At 37.9% G+C, this 19,892-nt stretch overlaps 1 protein-coding gene across 9 annotated transcripts in view; it reads right to left on the bottom strand.

The window, feature by feature from the left end:
- MTA3 (metastasis associated 1 family member 3) overlaps nucleotides 1-19,892 on the bottom strand; it is a 111,159-nt gene that overhangs the window by 34,925 nt on the left and 56,342 nt on the right. For all 9 annotated transcript variants that reach the window (XR_004987403.2, XR_004987404.2, XM_036435147.2 and 6 more), the window contains exon 9: nucleotides 9,634-9,822. Coding sequence is in view for 7 of the 9 variants with exons in the window: in XM_036435147.2 (XP_036291040.1) it covers nucleotides 9,634-9,822 (189 nt within the window). In the remaining 2 variants the exon portion in view is untranslated. The remainder of the gene's footprint in view (nucleotides 1-9,633; nucleotides 9,823-19,892) is intronic.

The following is a 19,892-nucleotide window of genomic DNA, read 5'->3' as shown; positions in this document are numbered from 1 at the left end:
GGCATGTAATACCTTGGTTGTGGGCACATTCCCAGTAGGGGGTGTGCAAGAGGTGTCTCTCTCTCATCGATGTTTCTGATTCTCTATCCCTCTCTCTTCCTCTCTGTAAAAAATCAATTAAAAAAAAAAAGCTGCTCTATTTTGACTTATTGTTGTTGTAAAATAAAATTAAAACAAATCTCAGAAGAAAAACATAGCCAAGTGTGGTTCATACTAGGAAAACAGAAAGCTTATCTTTGATAGTTTTCATTATTCAGAAATGGTCACATGAGCTCCCACACCTGAGACCCACAACCAGAGAATATATTCAGTATGTCCTTCTGTAAAGGAAGATTTGTTAGTCATTCAAGATGCAAATCAGGGCATATCAAATTTCAAACAAAATGACTGATAACATTCCCAACTTTTAGCTGTAGCAGCAGCCTTTACAGATAGATAGGTGACTCAGCACTCCCTCTGACTCCATCTAGCCGTCCCTAATGCACTATCGGTTGAGAGAATTAAAACAGCACTTCCTAAACTCAGTGAGTTATATAATGTCTAATTACTGGGTTGTATACCTGAAACCAATATAATTTTGTATGCCAACTGTAATTGAAAAATAAAAAAACTATTTAGTCAGAGAGAAAAATATAGCACTTCCCAGACTACACTGCAGCTTGAGTCGCACCCGGACTAGTAAAGCATCTCTGCCACTCCTATTTCCTGCACATATAACTCACCTATCTGATCTGAAGTGCAGACAGATAGAGTTTAGGGAAAGGAAGTTATTTTATGTTTAATTGGGTGGCAATTACAACAGTAATTACAAATATGGTCTCCTTGCAGGACCAAATCTGCTCAGTTATTGGCATTTGCATTACAACTAAAGCAGTTTTCTCCAATCCAACAAGCAATCCATGGAATTGAAAGGGTCTGAGGGATGGTTTAAGGAGCTTATGACATGACCTCATAGGGTGAGACCGCATGGCAGTTATTGGCAGAGTCCCCTAAGGTTTTAAGCAAGCTAAAACACTCTTCATCTGCTAATTATTATTCTTTTGAAAAATAACTCCCTGACATACCTGGAAACCAAGGGACCATGTAACCAGACTTTGCCTAATGGTAAGCTGTGAAGTCCTAATCAGGCATGTTCAGCGCCACTACTCCCTTATCGAGAAGAAAAGGAGGTCGTGAACATATGAAAACATGCCCTAGTGTGTCTACTCCTAATGCAGTATTATTTATGGCTTCATGGGAGTTCCCTATGGCATGTCAATTTAAGAGGAAAGAAATCAAGACTGTGGCAGATGGCTTTGCACGACATACTGGCAACAAGTAGAACTAGCCTACTCCTGCGTTTCAGCCCCAAGCAGGAGCAGCTCTGAAGCACAGTAAAGAAGGCAGGTCCTTTGGAGGGTGGAATAGTGGAGTAAACTTAATCTGGCTTTCTACTTTGAGTTGAAGGAGAAATGGCCAGAATCACAAATCCATACTCATTTGTGGGCAGTGGTTATTTACTTGTTACAATAATCAGGGACTTGAAAGAAATCAGATTAGAATATTGGTAACAATAAGGCTTAGAAAAGAGGTTTATGGAACAGTCACCCAGGATGGGCCTGAGTGTGAGGATATTTGCATCCTCGTGCTTACTCATAAATTCTTCTTTGCAGAAAAATTCTCATTAATATCAGGTGGATAAGTTTATCTCCTCTATGGTGATCAACCAGACTCTTTTCCTAACCACACCAGTATTCAAAGGATATATAAACAAGTGGACACAGAGGCAAGGAGACAGAGATCACACATGGGTGCTACATAGGATGTCCTCTCACCAAATCTGATCCAATTACTCCAGGTGTCCAATCTGCAAGGAACAGAGTACCCTGGGCCTCCCATTCCTGGTAACATGTCAGTTACACTAAACTCTCAGCATCATAGACCAGCAGCCATCTGTTCTCATTAAACAGACTTTTATTCTAAATATGACTTGCCTTTTTTGCAGATAATGCATTAGCTAACAAATCGTTCACAGACTTATGAAAGACTTATTCCCACAAAACACTGCTTCTAACGAGGGCCCAGAACCCTCAAAAATGAAGTTTGGGTCACCCTACCAGATTAAGAACTGTGATTATTGAAAGTACTGAGGGGAAAAGAAGAGTGAGGAAGTCAATTCTGAATGCCAATGAAGGCCTCAGAATGAATTTCAGAAACAGAGAAAAAGAAGACTAAAGAAGCCATTCATATATCCTTCCTTGCTTGGTATAATTATTTTCCTTCTGCACCCCAATTTCCTTTCTATTTTTTATGAGGTCTATTGTTGATTATTTTACCATTATACTTTAATGTAGAAGCTACAAGCTGGTTGTGACTAAAACCAGAGGAAGACTAAACATCAACCAGAGATGCTATGACAGTAAATTTGTGCCTCCACATTTGAAGAAATGGTGCCACATTTTCCAATGATTCAGGAATAATTACCACTGTTTAAAAGTTAATATATGGAAGGAAGCAGGTACAGAAAGTAAGTATGGATGATAAGTAGTCGAAGGCAGCAGATACTAAACATGCACTTCCAAACCACTTCCAGGTCTTCCTTGAAATCCTAACCTGCATTTTCCCCAGATACCCTTGAACAAAGGTGCAGAATAATGGGCTATGTTAGCCACGCTGACAAACCTGAATGACATTTAGATATAGAAGTGAGCAACATCAAAATGAGGCTGCATGCAGGGAGACTGGATAGTTTGGCAAGAACAATGATTGAGATATCATGTTGTTCTGGGCCAGTGGTCAGCAAACTCATTAGTCAACAGAGCCAAATAGAAACAATACAATGATTGAAATTTCTTTTGAGAGCCAGATTTTTTACTTTTAAACTTCTTCTAATGCCATTTCTTCAAAATAGACTCGCCCAGGCCATGGTATTTTGTGGAAGAGCCACACTCAAGGGGCCAAAGAGCTACATGTGGCTCGTGAGCCGCAGTTTGCTGACCACAGTTCTGGGCCATCTCTGTTGACCTTTCTGTCATTAAAACTTGAAATCATAGATGCCAAGCATCAAAGGGCATAGGTGTTTCCAATGTTCCTGAAAAGCACAGCATCCAAGCCTGGTTCTATTGTCCACTGAAGATTCTATGAGAACTTTCCTTTCTGCTGATATTAGATATAGTGAATTCTGTACTTAGCAACTAAGAACTCCAATATAGTGCATACATTTATTCTAAACTAGGTGAAGATGAGTTTCCCTCACCCATAATCAAAAGCACTCTAAACAAAAATTGGTAAGAAGTGAAGTACTTGGAGAATAGACCTTAGAGATGTGGCATTTATCGACAGAACCAAAGCGGAGCAGAAATTGAGCAAGACTGGTGGCAAGGGCAGCAGTCTTTGTAGTGGGGTTCCTGTTAGGATACTGCCATTGTGGGGTGCGCTTGGCTTCACAAGTCCTGGCTGTGAAGCATCAAAACTTGGATCCCTGGAAACTCCTAGAGGTTGTGTAAGCCTTCTCACACCCTGTAATACATGTCTTTCTCCTTAAACTAGCTCACTCAAATGGATTCTGTCGCTTCCAATTACAGTTTGTTCAGTATCCTTTCCAACTTCCTTGCAGTTTCACTTTCCTCTAATGTGAAGATCAGAAATCCAAACTCTATTTCCAAGACTCCCTTGTGATTTATTTCTCCCAATCAGATACACCGTATTTGTACATAAATGTATACCTAGCCTGGGGCCTACTTCTCCAACCCTCTCAAATGATTTTAGCAACAAATTTCCAAATTTATATCCCATTCTATTCATAATAGCTACTGTGTTTTTGTTATCTGAAACAGCTAGGAAATATTTTTGTTAAACTGACATGATTGCATGAAGAGAGAAAGACCTGGCTATTTTAAACTTTGACCTTTATAGGTTACTTTACGTATTTCAGGTTCTGTTTCTGTTTAGGATGTAGAAATCCACAGGAGAATGTCATTCCTGCCCTAAAAATTAGGGGGGGGAAACATACTCTACAAAAACCCTTATGATTTGTGAGTCTATCTAAAAGCTAAGGTTACAAGTCAATCAACTGAATTCCAAAATCATTCTGAGGAGACACAGGATTCATGAACTATCTTCACTTTGGCAGAGCATAAAAGAAACAGGTGACCAATAAAAATTAAAGTAAGAAGAACACAAAAAATTTACCAAAGGTGAACTGTGGGCTACAACAACTGTTAAACAGAAGAAAGTTCTAGACACAAGGGGAGCCCACACACACTTGCCACAGGTCTCCATCGGGTGTCCAGACAGAACTGGGCCCCAGCAAGGAGCCTGAGAAAGCCCCCGCTACTGCTGATAAAATTTTGAATCTACATAAAGCAATGAACAGAGACAGGAATGGTAAAAAGTAATAAATAAATAACAAATAAATATAAGCAAATATATTTTATATATTTATAGTTATAAAAAAGTATTTTTTAAATCTCTTTAAAAGATCACTGATTATCTAAAGCAAAAAAAAGAGTGATCATAGAGTGTACATCAACAAAAGCACAGTAATGTGGAGGAACTGGAAGTGCATTGTTATATAATTCTTATAATCTATGTAATCTAAGTGGTATTTGGTTGAAAGGCAGACTGTGGTACATTAAAGATGCATACTGTAAACCACTAAACAAATAAAACAAAAGTTTAATTAGTAAGCTACTAGTAGAGATTAAAGGGAATCATAAAAAGTTGATCAATAGGGAGGAAAGGAGAAAAAACAATGGGACAAATGGAAAATTAGTGCTCAGATGATGGATTTAAACTGACAATTATATTAGTTTTAAACACTACAACTACAAGGCAAAGCTTGTCATATTACTTTTTTTAAAAAAAATACAACTGTAGCAGCCGGAACCGGTTTGGCTCAATGGATAGAGCGTCGGCTTGGGGACTGAAGGGTCCCTGGTTCGATTCCGGTCAAGGGCATGTACCTTGGTTGCGGGCACGTCCCCAGTAGGGGGTGTGCAAGAGGCAGCTGATCGATGACTCTCTTTCATCGATGTTTCTAACTCTGTATCTCTCTCCCTTCCTCTCTGTACAAAATCAATAAAATGTATTTTAAAAAAAATACAACTGTATTCTGTCCACAAAGAGCCCATTTGGACATAAATAAGGTAAAAATAAAAGGATGAAAACAAGATATATCATGTAAAAAAAAAATAAAGTTTGAGTAATTATATTAATAGAAAATAAAGTAGACTTCGCCATGAATACAGAAGCATGATTTAAAAGATAAAATGATCAATTCACCATGAGAACATAACAATCCTAAATGTGCATGTATCTAACAACAGAGTTTCAACATAATTAAAGCACAAGCCTAATTACAATTGAAAGGAATAATAGAAATTCCACAATTATAGCTAGAGACTTTTAATGCTACTCTCTCAATAAGTAATAGCTCTCTAATAAGTAATAGAACAAGTAGACAGAAAATCAGTAAGGCTTCGGAAGACTTGAACAACACTATCAATAAAATTGATCTAAGTAGCATTTACAGAACATTCCACCTAACAGCAAAATATCTATTCTTTCCAAGAGCACACAGAACATTCACCGTAACAGGCCATACATACACTGGGTCAGAAGCAATCAAGTCATAAAAATGTAAAATTTGATTTTTACCGAATATGTTTTCTGATCAGAACAGAATTAAACCAGAATTTAATAATAGAAAAAAATATATGGGAAAAACAAAACATAAGCCCAGACAGTGTGGTTCAGTGGTTGAGCGTCGACCTGAGAACCAGGAGGTTGTGGTTTGGGGTGCATGTGGGAGGCAACCATTAGATGTCTCTCTCTCTCTCCTGGGTAGGTATTGATGTTTCTTCCTCCCTCCCTTCCTTCCTCCTTTCTTTAAAAGAACAACAGGAAAACCCAAACCTGGCCCATTATTAACCAGCAGACTCAATCCCCTACAATAATGACCTAGAAGAGGCATGCTCATTTCAGAATACAAATACTGCTTAACTCAGCCTATATTGTTTACACAGGATGTTCCATATCCACTCAAAGATAGAAGACATTAAAAAACAGCATGAAAATAAATGTCTCATTTTCAAGAAATAAATCAGGCAACAGATATAGACTCCAATATGACCCAAATATTGGAAGTATCAGATATTAACACATTAAGCGCCATGTCAGTCATCAGTAACTGACACTATACTTTCCATCAGGACCGGTCAGTCACTGGTGCAGCCAGCATATCGGTGAAATTGGAAAGGAAAACAAAACAGGGTTGGCACTTAACCTGTTAAACTATGATAATTATAACAAAGGATCCAGTTGAAAAGGTGGACAACACAAACAGATGGCGAATTTAAACACAGAGAGAAAGCATAAAAAAGAATGAAGTATACATGTGAGGAAAAACATGCTATCATGTTTGAAGAATTCCTTTAACAAGTTAATCAGTTTGCTGGATATAGCCAAGAAAAGATAAATCAATACAAATTATGCAAACTAACACACAAACAGAAAAATCTCAGCTCTAGGAAACTAAGTGAACTACAGTAGAATAATTACAAAGAAAAACACACCTAGGCAAAACGTAGTAGTAACACTACTGAAAACCAAAGAGTAAAGAAAAATCTTGAACACAAAGAAAAAGAAACATTTACATAAAGAGGAACTTTCTCATTAGAAACTGCATAAGCCAAATACACATCTTTAGAAAATTGTGAAAGAAAATAAATGAATCCTAGAATGAATAAAATATCTTTTTAAAGGCAACAGTAAAATGTTTTTCAGGCAAGGCTGAAATAAATCATTACTAGCTAAATATATGTTACCAATAAATGACTGCATTACAAGAAATGTTTCAAATAAATGATTTAACATTCAACCTTAAAATGACACTAGGAAAACACAAAGCACATTAGTTCAAAGCAAGCTGAAGGAAGGAAATAATAAACATAAAAACAGAAATTAATGAAACAGAAAGTCAATCAAACCAAAAGCTGCTTCTTTGCAAAGATCAATAAAATTAAGTAAGAAAGCCTTAAAGCCAGACTGATGAGGGAAAAAGAGAGAAGAGCTACATCAGGAGTGTGAGAGGACACATTAGCTCATATGTCCATATAAGGCCTTAAAGGGGTAATAAGACTATTGAGCAGCCTTATGACAGTAAACTAGACAACTTAGAGTGGATGGGAGCAAGATAGAGGAATAGGAGCTACCAGTCTTGGTCTGCCTCCCCCCGACCCCCCACCCCATTCCAAGAAAAACAAATAGTAAATGGATAGCTATCAACAAACAAAAACAGCTCTGAGAGGGCACAAGACTCAAGAACCTACAGCAACTCAGTGGAGCAATTAATGAATTACCACACAGAGAGGATCACTGGGGAGATGGCTTAGCTGAGACATCTTAAAATGGATGTCTCAGTGCAAAGAAGAAGGGTGGAGGCTATCAATATAAGCCAGGAGGTGTGTGCCACTGAGATCCCAGACAACCTGCCCTACAGAGAGCCCAGGACAGAATTCCTGCAGCTTTCCCAACACAGGACTCCGCAGTGCATGCTGGCATGGACCACAGCAGCCTGCTCTGCAGGAAGCTAGCAACTTTTGACACTGAGGTAACCAACAGCCATTGCTGCTGCTAGGAGATGCTGCTGGGTCACTCCCAGAAGACATTGCTGTGCCCCCATTCCTGTCACAGGGCTGTGAGCCCCTACCTCCAACTCTGTGCATACCCTGGACCCCAAAGTCCTGGCTGCTCCACATGTATCTGTACTTCAGACCTCGGCTCCATAGCTGTTCCACATGTGCACACATCTCAGGTACCAGAGCCATGGAAACTGGCCAGCACCCACACCCTACACTGCTGCCACTCGCGAGAGCATAGACGCTCCACTCCTGGCTCTGTGACGGATCCAACTGTGTCCATGCCTCACACCAATACCACCAAAGGTCCCTCCGAAGCCAGACCCATTGCCAAGAGGGATCCCTTGGCTGTGACATAGCCCCTGAGAGAAGAGAGATCAGGAGGCTCCCCAGCAGCCGTTGTCACTGAAGACTGTGAGAGTCTCACCACCACAGCAGAGAGCCTGAGGACCCCTGCAATCCTTAGCAACACTGGCTTCAGCTGATGGAGCTGAATGTGACCACATCACCTGACCCACGTGGGGGCTGGAAACACCAGGCCCCAATCAGCCAGTGCCCTTGCACCTCCTGCTGGTGAAGGCCTTTCCCCACCAAAAGCAGTCTGCAAACTACGGAAGAGGTGACTGCTCTAGCAAATCCACAGACATCAACACAAGCCCATGAGGAACATGAAAAATTAAGGAAACATGACACCAAAGAAATACAACAATTTTCTAGTTACTGACTCCAAAGAACTGGATATCTACTATTTGCCTGAAAGAGAATTTTTAAAAAAATATTGTTTTAAGAAAGTTCAATAAATTAAAAGAAAGTACAGATAGACAATGCAATAAAATCAGTGAAACAATATACAAATAAAATGAGTTCAACAAAGAGACAGAATAAGTGAAAAGGAACCTAACAAATTCTAAAACTGGAAAAATACAATTAATTACGTGAAAAATACAATGCAGAACATCAACAATAGACTTGATCAAGCAGAAAAAAAACAATATGTGAACTAAAAAACAGATCATTAGAAATTATCCCTCTCTCTTCCTCTCTGTAAAAATCAATAAAATATATTTTTAAAAATAAATAAATAAATAACATCACACTGGTGCGTTATACTGACCAACTGAAGCTAAATGTCACCAATGCATTTTAAATCCTCACCTGCACCTCCTATAAACTGAAATCATGACATATAACAATCTGGCTATGAATGAAGTTTTGCCAGAAAAACAGATGTTAGTGACATTAACAGCTTTAATTATCATGTTTGGAATTTAATGTATCCATATCGATAGTAATAATTTTTCTTAAGGAATAATTCAAACAAAAACTCAACGACATAAAAGGCAGGATATTAACTCGCATTAAATACTTCATAGTCTATAAAGATTCTATTTTCATAATTTTTATAAAGAATGGCTGCCATAGAAATCTATTTATAGACTTCTCAAATGGAAATTTCTCCATTTCGAAGAGACTATAAACTTAATTAAAGCAATTCCACAAAGACAAAAGGAACTACATAATAGAGAAAATGACTAATATTTAAAGGGCAAATTAGATACTGCATATCGTTAAAAGGAGTCAAAGATAGAAAGCCTATCAAGCAAATTCTCCTATTCTGCTTTATAGGTTGTTTCCACATTAAAGGTCCACACCAAAATTTTAGGCTCAACAATTAGTCAGACAACTAGAAAAATCACTGAAGGTCTAAAGGAGGGCAACAAGCTTCAGAGGCAGGACTTAGATATATTTAGTGCAAATGGTTAGACAATCAGTCCATATTTTAATCTTAGACCTCAGAAAGGTGAAGAGGATGAATTCATACTGCCAAGGTTTACAGCAAGGACTCCTGGGTCTTATTCACAATTACTTCCCAGAATAAATGTCAATTTCTCCCTTTATAATACTGGCCTTCATTCTATGTTGAGCAGATAAAAATTACTGAGTCACAGATTTCTAAAACAAATAAAATATCCCCAACTTCAACATTTTATATCATTCACAATTTTCTACTTACAAAGTCTTGACGTATATCATTGAAGTCTTTGCCATATTTTTCCAGTGCCTCTTCAAACAAAGTAGCTTCCGAGGCTGACCATTCTTCCATTTCATCTCTGCATAGAACAGGTCCTCCAAGTGGCACTAACACACTTATTGCACTGCTCAAGTCATAGCTGTGTCTATATAATGTATCCATAGCATGAAACTAAAGAACAAACAAAATGGAGAGAAAAGATCAGGCATAAATGCAAACCTCCTAGATTATTTAAGAACAGATACTAAAGTACATAATGTACTTAATTAACAACATATACTGAGGTAGTATTTTCTCACAAAATTAAGAAAAAATTGAACAACAGATTACTAAACAATTATTTAAAATATCATTTACTGCCGAGACTGGTTTGGCTCATTGGATAGAGTGTCAGCTTGGGGACTGAAGGGTCCTGGGTTCGATTCCGGTCAAGGGCATGTACCTTGGTTGCGGGCACATCCCCAGTAGGGGGTGTGCAAGAGGCAGCTGATCGATGACTCTCTCTCATCGATGTTTCTAACTCTCTATCTCTCTCCCTTCCTCTCTGTACAAAATCAATAAAATATATATTTTTTAAAAATAAAATATCATTTACTGCTTTAAGAAAATGTTGATTTGTGCCTTTTTTAAAAAAAAATAAATTCAATTGATATAGCAACCTAAATATGGATATCCAGGACCTCCAGGCATTAAATTGGAAGTCCTGTATGTTTTATCATCCTTTCTGTTAAAAATGCCAAAGTCACTTCAGCTACTATACAAGGCTGGCACAGCCTTCCTGAAGAAGATCCTAAAAAAATAGATCATGTTGCCCAGCCAGCACGGCTCAGTGGTTGAGCATCTATGTATGAACCAGGAGGTCACGGTTTGAACCATTTCAGAACCTGCCCAGCATGCAGGTTCTGTCCCCAGTGTGTGAAGTGCAGGAGGCAGATGATCAATGATTCTCTTTCATCATTGATGTTTCTATCTCTCTCTGAAATCAATAAAAATATATATATATCAAGGGGGGTGGAAATCATATGTCAGAGAGTGAGAAAAAAAATTCTCAGACTGGATTAAGAAAATGATGGACTAAGAAAGGAGAAATAGAAAGAAATAAATGGAACTGAGAATGAATGATAGTAAGACAAAACAAAATTACAAATCTATATAAAACAAACCAAAAAAAACAAACAAAACTTATCCATGTTAAGAGTTAACTTGGTTGAGATTTTTAAGAGATATATATTTCAAGGAAGAGTGATTTGAAGAGTAATTTGAAAGGAGAAAATATAGTTTACAATGATATAACTGGCTTTTTGCAAAAGTACCTTGGGTGTAACATTTTCCTCCTAAGAGGAGAGAATAAACTAGGTTCCAAAACTTCAAAACTTTTAAGATTTGAAAAACGTGGTGGTTTTTTATTTTTTCCCCATGGCCATCCTGCATGGCCGGAGGAGGCCCTGTGCGTCTGAGGCCATGGGATTCCCATGTTGTTTGTCCTTAACTCGACATCCACTCCCTGTCGTGCCCGGGGCCCTTCCTTTATATTGGGTCCACACTCTCTCGGGGGTCACCCCTGATGCTCATACCCCCCTGGTTGATGTCTGCTGACCATGACCCTAGAACCGGCTTCCTGCCATGTGGGTGCTGCCCCTCGCTCTGCCCTCCCCCCCCCCCCCCCACTGCAGGGGTTGGGGGTTAGTGGCGTCCCCGGGCAGAGTGCTCTTGGGCAGGGCATGGTGTCATGGGGGGTTTGTTGGGTGCTTGCACCTGGGAGAAAAAGAGGACTCTGGCGCCAGGCAGGGGACGCAGCCTCACTTCCCCGGCCCATGGCCAGGGGCAGGGAAGCGAGCCTCATGCAAGTATGCCTACTGCTCGAGCAGCCTGTTGAACGGTCATTACTGTGACGCCATAACGGATTATTTGCATATTATCTCTTTATTATATAGATTATATAGATAAAGAATAATCAGAAAGAGAACTTTAAAAACAATCCCATTCACAACTGCAAAGAAAGAAAAAGAAAGATAGCCTGGCCAGTGGTTGAGTGTCCATGGTTCAATTCCCCTTCAGGGCACATGCCTAGATTTCAGGCTCAATCCCCAGACGGGGAAGTGCAGGAAGCAGACAATGCTGACTCTGTCTCATCATTGATGTTTCTCTTTCTCTCTCTCCTTTTCTCTTTGATTTGCATATTAGCCTTTTATTATTAGGAGTTTTTAAAATAATCATTTATGGCTCCCAGACTGTGAGAGGGCACAAGCCGAGCTGAAGGACCCTCCCTCCCACCCCAAGTGCATGAATTTTGTGCACCGGGCCTCCAGTATTTATAATGAATAACAAAACTAAAAAAGATTAAATGGTACTCAAAATCAATAATTATACAAATTAATAATGTTGCTGAGATTCCTTAGGAGGTAGAAGTAATTTTTATAATTAACGAGTGCTATGAAACCAGAAATGACAGAATTAAATGAGTTTTTCTCAACTGATATTATACCAACCACTCAAAGCATAAATGGATTTTCTGTCTTTTGTTCACATTAGATGAATGAAAATGCTCTTCTTATAGTCACTTTTAAAACTGATAATGAGCTATTACCTAATAAGACTCCAAAGAACCAAAGTACTTTCTCAACCTTTCTAAGTAGTTATTACCAAAATCTCAATTGATAAGAGTGTTTGTGTTACTAAACTGTGAAGTTAGCATTTGCTTTTGGAAGACTAGCTCCTGTATTGTGCCACAACTCAAATGGAAAGAATGGGGCAGACTCACCCATTCAAAGCTCACCAGGAGCTATGAAACCTCCAAAGCCCACATTTATTCCACAGCTTAGAAGAGAGTGCAATAATAATCAGTATATGTACAAAATAAATATGTACATTCCCATCAGGCACATGCACTGTGGAATTCCTAGGGAACAATTCTATTGAAATCGATAACTAATTTCACAAAGGAAAGCAGATCATATTATTTGCTTGGAGTTCCTATTATTAACTCCATCTTTCTGGCACAGATAACAGTTTCTTTTTTAAAATTTATCTTTATTGTTGAAAGTATTATAAGTGTCCCCCTTTTTTCCCATTGACCTCCTCCAGCATAGCATTTTTTTAAATGGATTTTTATTGCCTAATCTTACACTGAAAATGTATTCGTAAAACACGAAAGACACTTTCTATAATAGGAGAGACAAAGCCCAGTAGTAAAGATTCACAGAAGTAAGCTAAAAAAAAAAAAGACATAGGAGTTTGACATATAATCAATGACTATGGTTTATCAGTAAGATAACAAAAAGCTAGACATACATGCTAGAGAACATACTGGCTGATTCCATTTATATGGACTTTGAGAAAAGTAACAATTAACTGATAGTGAGGTAAGTATGACAGTTATTACTTCAAAAGGGAAGTGGGGGACACTGATAGGAGAGGGGCGAGAGAAACCTTTTGGGGATTCAGGATGGTGTTGTTGTTTTTTAATCTACACCTGGTGGTTACATGTATATATACGTAAAAATGTATAAGCTGTGTACCTAAAATATACGATATTTAATACACTTTATATATAGCTTAGTTTAAAATAAGAGAACTTAAAAACTAAACATTAAAAAAAAACTGAGTCTTCCCTCCAGATAAATACAAAGTTGCCATCTTTTCAATAGCTATACAAATAACATACAAGATCCATTCAAATATAAATTTTAAAGATCATAAGAACAAGCTGTTTTCTTTGCCTAATAGCACTGAAGGTGTTGTCACATTTCATCTCATTCATAACAGATGGAGATGACAAATAGAAATATTTTAAGAGAAGGACTGACAATTAAATCCTGGCAGTGAAATTCTCATCTTGTGTTCATTAAGCAGAATCACACTATGGTAGACTGGGTTATTCTTTAGCAAATATTCGCTTCCTCCCCTGGACCTCCACTGGAGGGTATTCTTCTACTCCATTGAAGTTGGACCTGGACATGTGACTTGACTGGCCAACAGGATGCTTAGACATGTGACTCAACTGAGCCCTGAATGTGTTTTTACATTTGGACTGGCCCTCTTGTGCTACTGACTTTGGTCAACAGAAGAAGACCCATGAAGGAGATCTGTTCACAACCTGTAGCTTGATGCCTATATCAGCCCAGTCTAGTTCAGCCGAATCCTAGACAAAGAATGTACCAAAAAATCAATGCTTGTTGTTGTAAGCCACTGAAATTCTGGGCAGTTTAATGGATACTGTGTTTTTCCCTTTAAACATAAAGAACTTACTTAGCCAGTGCTAGAAGTGCTGTGAACAGATAGTCCTCAGCTGTTGGTCCTCTTTGAAATGATCTCAATTTAAGAAAGATTCATCACCCAAGGCCATGCTCTCTTCTTAGGACAGCCTGCAACCAGTGATTCAGGAATGTCAAGGCCTAGACCTCCACAGTGACTTGGGACAACTCTTCAGAGCAACCTATGGAGTCAGCTGAGGCCTTCCTTCACATTGCACCATAGAGTCCACCTTCTCCCTCTATTCAGTCCTCCAAGTACTTACCCAGGGGTCCTCCCTAATAAATTTCCAGCATGCAAATCTCCATCTCAAGGTCTGTTTCCCAGGAACCCAATCTGTATCATGTAACGTTATTTTGATGACGGCTAACTGATACACAGAATAGTCAACCAGTTGATTTTGATTTTCTGTATTGTGTGTCTATTTATTTTTGTTCTTTACTATTTTCTTTGTTTTATATTTCTCTGGGTTTACTCTGGTGTGCTTATTCCAGACTTTTAAGACCAATTTTTAACCCACTAATTTTATTAGTCTACTTAATATTTAAGATTATAAATACTATAACCACAGTACAATAGTCAGATTCAGGAAATGAATATTGCTATAGTACCATTATGTAATCTAAAGGCTTTAGTCTGGTTTGCTAGTTGTCTCAGAAATGTCCTTTAAAACAAAAGAAATATTTTTTTTTTCTGGTTTAAGGTCTACTTGAGAATCATTTATTGCACTTAGTAGTCATATCTCTTCAATTTACTTCAATTCTGAAGGAACAGTTCCTTGTTCTTTCTGTCTTCCATAATTGTGACATTTTGAAAAGTACAGGCCATTATAACTATTGTTGTTGTTGTTGTTGTTATTATTATTATTATTATTGAATGTTCCTCAATTTGGGTTGTGGTTGTAATTAAAATAAGATTTTATCCAACTTAAGATCAGTTTGGTCAGATATGTCAGTCTAGGAGATTTTTCCTAAGTTTCAAATTTATCAACATTTATTTATTTGTTTGTTTATTTTATTGATTTCAGAGAGGAGGGGGAAGGGAGAGAGAGACAGAAACATCAGTGATGAGAGAGAATAACTGATCTGCTACATCTTGCATGTCATACACTGGGGGTTGAGCCCACAACCTTGGCATGTGCACTGATGGGTAATCGAACCAGGCCATGTCCCCCACCAATGCACAAATCCTCTGTGTGTGTGTGTGTGTGTGTGTGTGTGTGTGTGTGTGTGAGAGAGAGAGAGAGAGAGAGAGAGAGAGAGAGAGAGAGAGAGGGAGAGGGAGAGCGAGCTGGGTGAAGGAAATATAGGAAATCTCAGTACTACTTTTATGTTATCCTAAAATACAAAGATTTATTTTAAAAACTATAAACCCACACCTTCACTTACTCATACTTATAAATCCACATCTCTTAGCCACTAAGCCTAGGCAAAAAAACTTAAAATAATTTTCATTATATTTCTCCACAGCTCAGATCTACAGTGATTTTTCTGATGCTTCTTAAATTCATGGGAGAAAAAGTAGAGTGAAAGGCTACATATACCAAAAAGAAAAAATAATTTAAGTTTAAATTTGAAAGAAAAAGATGGATAAATATACCTTAACACACACAAACAATTCTCTGAGGACAATTTGCAGTATTTCTAAGCTCATTTAGTATCATTTTAGTGATAATCAGAAAAAAGAAGTGTGCATTATATAGAATATTACTGCCTTAATGAAGTATTTAGAAGAAGAATTTCAAGTTGCATATTTTTACTGCAATGATAGTCCATTAGTTCTAATTATACAGCTTTGCTTATGAGATGGTACTCATAAGCAAAATGACTTTTTAAAAAATTATATGAATTCTCATTTTATCAATTTTGTAATCATATTGAAGACTAGATTTCTGGTGTACTAGTAAGTTAATGCCTAAAATGTTAACCAAAAGATTTATATATTCTGCTGAGTACAGTTTCTTTAAATAATGTGATGACTGTGATTTTCAAGCTCTCTTCAAATCTCCAGTATCCTCAAGGTCCTAAGTGAAAAATATGATTTGAATAGGACTCACAAATAAAGAGAATTATGCACAAGATTGATGGCTATCATTTTTATAAAGGTTAATATCTGATGACTAAAATTATTATTTGTTAAATCAACTTCCTCTTTTTACTAAGTTTTTCTTGATGGGAAGTTTTTACTATAAAAATTATACCTTGTTGTAAGGAGAAATTATAGAGTGATATTCTTGTAACAATCATAAAAAAGTGTGGTTAATCATGGCCTAATGACCATATTCAAATATGATAATGTACTACAATGACAGTAAAAATGGCATCACAAAGTCCCTTATAATGCTACAAAATCAGAAGTAAAGGAGACTCAACAAAGATTGTGCATCATTGTCGTCGTCATCATCATCATCATCTCAACAATAATAACTAATATTTATTGAGCTCTTACATGGTACCAGACACTGTTCTAAATTATTTACAAGAATTATCTCATTTAATCCTTAAGCTGATGCTGCATAGTAACTCAGAGACAGACCCTTCTGGAGGCTGGAGAAAGGATGCCAAAGGTCTTGTTCAGGACACTGAGACATCGCCTGCTTTCTCTCCCAGTGAGGACGGGGCCTGAAATGGGCTTTCAAGAGGCATAAAAGCCCAGTGTTTATGAATACTACCTTAAGTGAAGAGTATAAACTGTTGGTTCTAATTTCTTCTGGAATGTTGATGGAAGCTCAAAAAGATTTGTGACACAGCTATAAATCAGATATCTTCCATCTAGCCTGGACAGCCAATGTCAGAGAGTTCTATGCCCCTCAGGGAACCCAGGCCCAGGAAAATCAGCCTAAGGCATGTTCTGGAGAGCTACTACAGTTCCAGCAAGTTCTATAAGCTTGGACACACTTACTAGCAACTTACAGAGGTATGGCTATAATACCTCTTCTTGTCAGACATAATCTCTGACACAGGGTGGGTAGGTTGTATTATTATTTCCACTGCAAATGATGAAACAGACACAGGGAGGTTAAGTCACTTGCATAAAGACTATATGGATCATAAGCTACAGTTCCAGGGGAGGAAAACCATAGAATCATAAAACTGTATCCATTTGCATAAGTCAGACCATTATTCACAATAGCCAAAGGTATAAGCAATCCAAGTTTTTGTTGATGGGTGAATGGATAAACAAAATGCGATGCACACACACAATGCAATATTATTATTTAGCCTTAAAAAGGAAAGAAATGCTGACACTAGGTACTACAAAATGGATGAAACTTAACTAAATGACATTAGCTAAGTGAAATAAGCAAGTCATGAAAGGGCAAATAGCGTATGGTCCCACTTATATGAGGTATCTACAATAGCCAAATTCAGAGACAGGAAGTAAAATTATGGTTGCCAAGGGCTAGGGAACAGGCAATGGGGAGTTACTATTTAATGTGTACAGAGTTTCAGCTGATGAAAAGTTCTGTAGATGGTTGGTGCTGATGGCTGGTTGTACATCAATGTGGCTACTTAATGCCAGAGCACAGTATATTTACAAATGGTTAAATGATAAATTTTATTGGTATGTTGTATATATTTTACTATAATTTTAAATCAAGTTTGTACTTAAATCTCTGTATGACTCCTGGTCTTCAGATTATCAGTATAGTTCTGATTCTGATGATACAATATTAGAATTCAAATCTATATCATCTTAGTGATGAGATGCACTCAGTAAAAGATTACAATAATGGAATAGAAATAATATACTCCAATGACCTATTTTTTAATATATATATATATATATTAATCAAATATATATATTAATCAAATATATATATATCAATATATTAATCAAATATATATATATATATATATATATATATATATTTGATTTTTTACAGAAAGGAAGAGAGAGGGATAGAGAGTTAGAAGCATCAATGAGAGAGAATCATCGATCAGCTGCCTCTTGCACAACCCCTACTGGGGATGTGCCTGCAACCAAGGTACATGCCCTTGACAGGAATCGAACCCAGGACCCTTCAGTCTGCAGGCCAATGTTCTATCCACTGAGCCAAACCGGTTTCGGCTCCAATGATCTATTTTTTAAAAATCTGTCCCAGAAATAGAAATTAAGTTATTCATTCTCAAATATTTACTGAACACCAGTGTACTAATATATGCCAGGGAAAATGTTTGTTGCTAGGGATTCAACAATGAGGAAAAACAGATACAGTCATACATTAATGAATATTACAAGGTGACATGTCGGGAATAGGAAGGAGAAAACAGACATTAAGCAGATAATACAAAAATGAGTGTTTAAGCATAAACACTAACATGGAGGAACATAGCTGGTCTCTGCATGAGCACATCACAAAGAAGCCTGCCCCAGACTGATGGATTAGACAAGATTTGAAACAAGACTGAGAGTTACCTAGGTGGGGCTATGAGAGTATTCAGGTAAAGAGAACGGGACATGCAAAGGGAGGCAAACCATGGAACCAAAGCAAGGATACAGCCTGGCTAGAGCCGGAAGGACACAGAGGAAAGTGTGGGCGTGGGACTGGAGAAAGAGGCCACACGAAAATCCCCTAGTCTTGTTGACTGGTGATTGTTTTTGGTTTTTTACCCTAAATGCAATCAAAAGCCACTGAAAGGATATAAGATGGGAGACAGCAAAACCAAAGTTGCATTTTTAAAAGATCACACATAATATTGGAATTAGAGAAGTTTCAGGATAAAATTTCCTCCCTACTAAATCAACACATCCTGACCTTTCCCGGAATCAGACTTAGCACTGGGAGACCTAAGTTTCTAGTCCTGATTCTGTCACTAATTAAATGTGAATCTTTATATGTTACCTGGCCATTATCTCTAACACAGTCTATCCTAGACGACTTCTAAAGCCTCAAACAACTTAAAAAATTCTTTTTCTAGGATCCTACCTTCCAAATGGTTTAGTCTTCAGAGTCCAGGCAAAAGAGAAATCCAGTACCTACACAATCGCCTGTTCTCTGAGGCTGAGGCTTTGCAGCCGCCATACCTCCCTGACAATGTCCATGGCCCTCCGCCCCCCAGCCACGTGGGTGTAGACAACAAACAGGAAGTAACAGGCTAGGGCATCCACCAACTACTACTTACTACCCACCTTAAGGTTTACTTTGTTCTAAGGAATTCTGTTTCCTCAAAGGGGCAGAGGAAAGGTCAATGTAGTTATTGTTGTAAACTGATGATTTTTTCCTTTGCATATTGTACAAAGTACATTTTCCTTTCTTTTCTTTATTTTTCCCTTTACTTTTTAATGAAACGTAGGTGAAATCTATGAAGCCTCCATGGCTTCAACACTCTAATAATTATAAGTATTATTATATGCCTTAGACTAGCAGTGTTTGAAATTCACAGTCTAGCTATGAGGAAGTTAGACCTTGCAATCTGCTGATAGATTAAGTACCTGCTCCTAAAAAATTACTGGCGATTTGACAAGTGGCATACATTGACTGCCTTGGATAAATGGATGTGTCAGGTTAGGAGAGCTGAGAGCTCAGTTGCAGTCCTCACAGGAAAAGCCACAAGAAAACCACCTGACAGGCCACCCAGGTTCTTGCAGTTCCCCAACCTGCCCTCTCTGCACTGGGAGGTCTTCAGGTGCATGGTCTGGTCACCTGATGGAGAAAGGTACTACCTCACCTCTTACCCGCCTGCAAACACTGAAAGAAAAGAAAGAACCTGACTCTCCAAATTCAGCTGAGTGATAAATCAATTTTCATTTAAAAGCACAAAAAACAACTTAGCCTTTCACATGTTCTTTTTGGAAAATAATCAGCAAAACTCATGTCATCAACATATTAATAATCAATTTTTAACCAGCCCCACTCATTTTTCTAGAAATCCCTCAGGATCTTATATTTTAACATCAAAGTGGAAGGCCTGACACTGCTGGGCAAACGGTATTAAAGATGCAGACCAATGCATCTTTTGAAATTTCTCAAAGATGTCCACTTCATG

The sequence above is a fragment of the Pipistrellus kuhlii genome, unplaced genomic scaffold (genome assembly GCF_014108245.1).
Source record: "Pipistrellus kuhlii isolate mPipKuh1 unplaced genomic scaffold, mPipKuh1.p scaffold_m20_p_13, whole genome shotgun sequence".
NCBI lineage: Eukaryota > Metazoa > Chordata > Mammalia > Chiroptera > Vespertilionidae > Pipistrellus > Pipistrellus kuhlii.
This window is presented reverse-complemented; position numbering and strand designations above follow the sequence as displayed.